Here is a 6,261-nt window from a genome sequence, read left to right on the forward strand (position 1 = left end):
CAGCGGCCGCCCCCAGCCTGAGGGGCAGCAATGGGGGGCGGGGCTTAGCTCGCGCGCGCGGGGGGAGGAGCGGGCGGCAATGGCGCCAGCAGAGGACGGGGCTTAACGGGTGGGGCTTAGCTCAGCGTGAGGGGAGGGGCGCTACCTCCTGGCCTGGCGGGGGAGGGGCGCGGGCAAATCTGGTAGTGTGGGGGGGGGGCTCAGTGGAGAAGAGGTGGCCGGGCCGGGCCGGGCCGCAGAGGGCAGCAGCGGGAGAGGTGCTTCTCAGTCTTGAATTTTCCCTTGCCTGGCTAGCAGGCTCCCCTGCCTCTGAGGAAGCAGCCCTTGGGGCCTGGAGCTGCCCAGGGTGATCAGAGGACTGTTTGTCCTGTATGTCCCGTCGTCCCTCCCCCTCCCACCCCTTCCAAATGAACAGTCTCCACTGGCTGTAGCAGCTAAAGAAGCTGCTTTGGCTGCCTTGTCTCACTGAAGGCAGGAGTTTTCAAACGTCCTGAAGTCACTGGATCCTCTCCTGTTGCTGCTTCTGTTGCAGAACCTGCCACTCCTGTCCTTTCCTACCCCTGTCCTACAAAGGATGTGGCAAAGTTAGAATCCAGAAGTGGGCACAAAGGTGATAAAGGGCTTGGAAAGCAAGTCCCATGGAAGAGCTAAGCACTTTCAGCTTGAGGAAAAGATGGGATATGATAGCAGTCTTCAAATACTTGAAGAGAGGGAAAGCACCCATTCTCTCTGGCTGCAGAGTTGAGGATGCAGATCAAAGGCTGGAAGTTGCAGCAAAGTATGGTTAGTTTGGATAGCTGGAAAAAACTTTTTTACTGTTAAAAGAGCAAGTCAGAGGAGTAGACTGACTAGGGAAGGACTCTCCATCACTGAAAATGTTCATAAAGATGTTGGGCAGCCACTGGTCACGTATAGCTATGCTTATGTTATTCTGTGGGTATTTCCCATGTTTTCTGGCATTTGGGTTCCTCTTGCCTCACCCCTTTCTTCCCTCATTGGGTGTTGGCTACAACCAAGGCTGGTGAATTTCACACCCAGTGCTCCTGCTGGGACCAAAGCTGGAGGTTTCTGGCTAGAGGATCTTGCCCCTCTGCTTGGGGTTGGACCATTCTTTCCTGACCCCCACCATATTTGGGGTCAGGAAGGAATTTTACCTCATGGTTAGATTGGTATAGAGAGAGAGAGAGAGAGTGTGTGTGTGTGTGTGTGGGGGGGGTCCTTCTTTTGTAGCGGGGAGCTTGGCCCTCTACCCAGAGTCTCTTGAGCATATGATGACAAAATTTCATAGAAGCAGGATGTTGGTTCCCCTACTTTACCTGTGGCAGGTTAGGGTGTTAGATCTGTGTTGTGTCAGGGTTTACACAGTCTTATGTGGAGTTTAAGTTATGGTTCGTATGGGACCATTTGGATAGGGATGATCCTGCGTCAGGAAGGGGGTTGGACTAGATGGCCTCTGGAGGGCCCTTCCAGCCTTGCTTCTCTGTGATTCTAAAAAGCTAATATAGAGCCCGGAAACCTGGCAGTGGTGACATGCTGCTTCTGCTATTGCCCCCAGTTTCTTTGGGGAAGCTCTGATGATGTAGTGTGGAACCCCAGGGTTCCAGGGAATGCAGTTTGAAAGCTGCTGGCTTAGGGTAAAAAAATACATTGCTAAACAACGAAGTGGATCGGCTGTGGCTGGCATGTCCCACCACAGTCGATCCACTTTAATTGATGAAACATACCGCTCTTTGTGCATCAGGCAAAGGCCTGATGAGAGACAAAAGGCAGCGTGTTCCTCTTGCCTGTAAATTTTCTGCATCTCCTTGCCAGGACCCATACTGACCTGTGATTCCCACACAACCATGGGGTGGCATGGGACCTGGAGAAACCCATGGGCCCTGTGCCTCCATACTGATCCATGCCTGAAGCATGGGTTGACACAGGTCCTAGCAAGGAACCACAGGGCATCATGGGACCCAGGGAATTTGCTCAGCATGGTTCCTGGTGTTGAGGCATGGGGCACTGGGGATTCCCCAGGTCCCATGCTGCTGTGTGGGTCCCAGCATGGAGGCACAGAGCTCCAGAAATTCCCTAGGTCCCTTGCTTCCACACCAGGACCTACACAGGCTTTACCCACTTAAGGAAAAGTGCCCCATGAGATCTCAAGGCAGGTCTCCATAAACAGGAAACCCCAACTTTCCCTGCTTAGAGGGATGCCCTAGGATTCTGTAGGATGTCTCTGTAAGTAAAGAAAGCTGGGCAGGTGCTTCCTGAGGGGGCCTGATTTCTGTGTGGGAAATCCTGAGCTGTGCAAGAGGGGGCTTTTCAATCCCATGGCACACCTGCCCAGGGTGGCTGGAGAGTCTGGGCATCTTCAAGCTTCCCGCACTCTCCCACCACAGGGCAAATAGATGTGCAGTTCAATAAAGCAACTCTTTTATGCTACTTTTTGTTGTGGATACACATTCAGTGCAACAAAAGGTATGGATTGTCTACTTTGTCATTGTTTGTGCTTCCATAAAAATATTTATAACAGCACAAATGCCACATCAGGCAATGTTCGACTCTTAGATACCAAGGATCGTTTAATAAAAATTCCATGTTATGAGCAGGTACCCGTCTGCAGTGAATGAATCCAACCATGGAGTCCCACACGGTTCAAAGATGGTATCAGAACCAAGCATTGTCTCCTTTCCAGTTTTCTCTATCTGAGCTCTTTCTTGAAATGAGATTCTGCTGTCCCATGGCCCCAGTTCCTGAAAGTGTACTTTCAGTCTCCTCAGCCCTCTTCCTCCCCTTCCTGCTCCCCACCCTTGTCTATGGGCACTTTGGGCCAGATTAGGTTCCACCTCAGTTGTAACTAGTGATTTCTGCACCCTAGGTGGATATGCAGGAACATGTGTGGTGGGAGCAGTAAGGGGGGGCTGCTGGGCATCAGAGAATCTTACTTGGCCCCAGGGCTGCCAGCGTGGCATGGTCTTCCACCATGCAGGGGTGCAGACTTCCTGAATGGGGTTTGCTGTTTTGGCACCCTCTCTAAATCGGTGCCTGTGGCTAGTGCCCCACTCACCCGTTCCTAGTTACACTACTGTGTTCCTCCTCTTAGGTGCCTAATTCAGCCCATATTCCATCCTGCTCAAGTCCCTAAAAATTGGTTAAGGTATCTGTTTTTAAAATGTGCTGTCAACTCGGCTTTAAAATTGTTGCAAAGAAAGGGATGACCCACCCACTCTGTGTTAAAGTCTTCTTAGATTTGAGTAGGGTTGAATAGGATTACATTTAGGTGCCTAGGATCTGAACCTTTGTCTTCCGGTGTAACTGTATTGGGAGCAGTATAGCATGGAAACAAGGAAGATAGGCTTACCAAATTAGTTTTTTAATAAGTCATTTTACGTGTAAGAAAATAACCGTTAATGGGCGCGATTAATGCAAAAACAAATTAACGCGTTAATTTTTTTAACGCGTGTTTAATTGCTGCTGCCAGGCTGTGTGCGCTGGGGGGAAAGTGGCCCCTCCCTCTTGCTGCTGCCAGGCCGCATACACCCATGCACACACATGTGGCCAGCAAGCAGCCAGGCAGGGTCGTGGGAGCAGACTCAGCAGCTGGATGCAGGTAAGCATATGATGTATAGGGACTGGAGGGCTAGGTCTTGGGGATTGTCTAGCGTGTGTGTATGTGTCGAGGGGTGGGTTTCTGTCAGCACTGGGGGAAGCTATCCAGGTGCCAGGGCTGCAGCAGAGCAGGCTGAGGTGCCTGCCCTTCCAGCGGGGGAATGGGGCAGGGTGCCCTCTGAGGGCGACGGGGAGCTCCGTGGCTGGGCTGATGGCACAGGGCCTGGTGCCTGTGCTTGCAGATGGCAGACAGCCCCAGGAGATGCTGCTAGGTGGGGGGAGCAGGGGGCTATGGGTCAGGAGTGAGGGGCCCCGCCAGTGCCAGGGGGTTGCAGGTCAGGAGTGAGGGTCACTGCCAGTGCCAGGGGTCTGGGGGTTGGGTGTGCCCCCAACTGATGTCCTCTTTTTTGGATTTGGAAATATGTTAACCCTAGTGTTGACCCTTTTTACTTTACTGTACTTAATCACTAGGTGGAAATCATGACAGTTCTACTCTGTTCTTATGGCACTGAGTGAATAAATATCAGATGGACGTAATGGAGCAAAGCAGCAAAAGTTTGGGTGTTTTGAACGGGAAATTTATTTATAGAAAACTTGTGGATGGTTCTCTGGATAAAAGGACGGTTATTTGTAGCTATTGCAAGGCTGAGTTCCAGTATCATCGAAGCACCACAAGTCTGAAGTACCACCTACGTGCTAAACATGCTTTCACCACTGTTCCTCTTGCTACAGATAACCCAATGACAGCAAATGAATCCTGTGAGCTGCGACAGAGTACACTTACTGTGTTTCAGAATTGCTATAAGCCCACAGATCAAACGAAGTACAACAACTTAACCAATGCTATTGCAAAATGGATAGCTATGGACTGCAGACCACTCAACATTGTAAATGACAGAGGACTAATAGAGGTTATTCAAATTGCATCTTCCAATCAGTCATGCACCCTGCCCTCCCAAGGAACCATTGCATCACGAATACGTGACTTGTATCACAACGAGAAGACTACTAAGTTGGAGCTGCTGAAAAATGCACAAGCTGTTGCTTTGACTGGTGATCACTGGACATCCTTGAGCAATCACAGCTATCTTGGAGTCACGGCACACCTGATTGATGCTGCATGGAGACTGCAGTCATTTGCTTTAACAGCAACGTATACTGAAGAGAGACATTATGCAGAAGCATGTGCAGAGCATTTCTTGGATGTTACAAAAGAATGGAATATTCAAGAAAAGGTGACAACAATTAGTACTGGTCGTGCAAGCAATATGATAGCAGCAACCAGTCATTTGCCTTTTGAACACATGACGTGCATTGCTCACAGTCTTCAGCGATCCATCACAGTAGCGCTCCGTGCTGGTGGTTTTGAAAATGTGCTGCTAAAATGTAGAAAAATTCTGGGCCATTTCAAACACAGTCTAGCTAACAGTGCAGAGCTAAAAACACAGCAACTTGCAAATGGACAGAAACAAGAACCTCTTGGACAAGATATTTCTGCCAGATGGGACTCTACGTTGGGTATGGTTCAGCGCCTGCTTAGAAATAAAGCCACTATCACAACCACGTTAGCTCTTGAAAAGCACAGCCTATCTGTGCTGACAGGTAGTGATTTTGGAAAACTGCAAAAGCTAGAAACACTACTTGAGCCCTGCAGATTTGTGACTGAACTCCTTGGAGGAGAATTATATGTCTCCTGCTCTGTGATTTTACCCGCACTCTGCCATGTATGTCGTGTTATGGCAGTCTCTGATGACGACCCAGCATATGTTGCTCGATTTAAGAACACTTTCACTTCAGATTTAACAAAACGCAAAGAGGATTCCAATATGAGATTTCTAAAAATAGCTACAGTGCTTGACCCAAGGTTTAAGAATCTGAAGTGCCGTCCAAAATCTGAGAGGGATGAGGTGTGGAACATGCTGTCAGAAGTCTTAAAAGACCAGCACTTGAATATGGAACCTACAGAACCTGAACCACCACAAAAGAAAATCAGCCTTTTGTTGGTGGCATCTGACTCGGATGATGAAAATGAAGGTGTGCCGGTCCGTACTGCTTTGGATCGTTACAAAGCAGAGCCCATCATCCCCATGGAGGCATGTCCTCTGGAATGGTGGTCGAAGCATGAAGGGGCTTATGAAAGTTTAGCATATCTGGCACATAAATACCTTGCAACACCAGCTACAGCAGTGCCATGCGAACGACTGTTCTCACTTTCAGGTGACATTGTAAATAAGAAGCGTGCAGCATTATCTCCCGAGAATGTAAACCAACTTGTCTGTCTAAACGATTGGCTGAAATGCAGCAAGGTTCATTGAAAAATACTATTTATTTTGTTTACCACTTTTACAGTGCAATTATTTGTAATAAAAAATAATACTATAAAGTGAGTACTCTACAGTTTGTATTCTGTGTTGTAATTGAAATCAATTTGCAGCAAGACCTGGATAGGTTACAGGGGTGGGCTAACAAAAACAGAATGTGCTTCAATACTGACAAGTGTAGGGTGCTGGACTTGGGCAGTAGTAACCAGCAGCACACTTATAAGATGGGAAACTCCCTTCTTGAGAGCACGGAGGCAGAAAGGGATCTTGGAGTCATTATCGATTTCAAGATGAACATGGGCTGCCAATGTGAGGACATGGTTGGCAGGGCTAACCGGACCTTGTC

General features: G+C 48.8%; 1 protein-coding gene across 4 annotated transcripts in view; it reads left to right on the forward strand.

Annotated features, from left to right (window-relative positions):
- Positions 1–3,555: 3,555 nt before the first annotated feature.
- CHAMP1 (chromosome alignment maintaining phosphoprotein 1) overlaps positions 3,556–6,261 on the forward strand; it is a 21,435-nt gene continuing 18,729 nt past the window's right edge. For all 4 annotated transcript variants that reach the window (XM_019524751.1, XM_019524752.1, XM_019524753.1 and 1 more), the window contains exons 1-2: positions 3,556–3,595; positions 4,066–5,900. In XM_019524751.1, the coding sequence (XP_019380296.1) occupies positions 4,122–5,900 (1,779 nt within the window). In that variant the 5' untranslated portion in view covers positions 3,556–3,595; positions 4,066–4,121. The remainder of the gene's footprint in view (positions 3,596–4,065; positions 5,901–6,261) is intronic.

This window comes from Gavialis gangeticus, unplaced genomic scaffold (assembly GCF_001723915.1).
Source record: "Gavialis gangeticus isolate Ggan-Ray unplaced genomic scaffold, GavGan_comp1, whole genome shotgun sequence".
In the NCBI taxonomy this organism is placed as follows: Eukaryota; Metazoa; Chordata; order Crocodylia; family Gavialidae; genus Gavialis; species Gavialis gangeticus.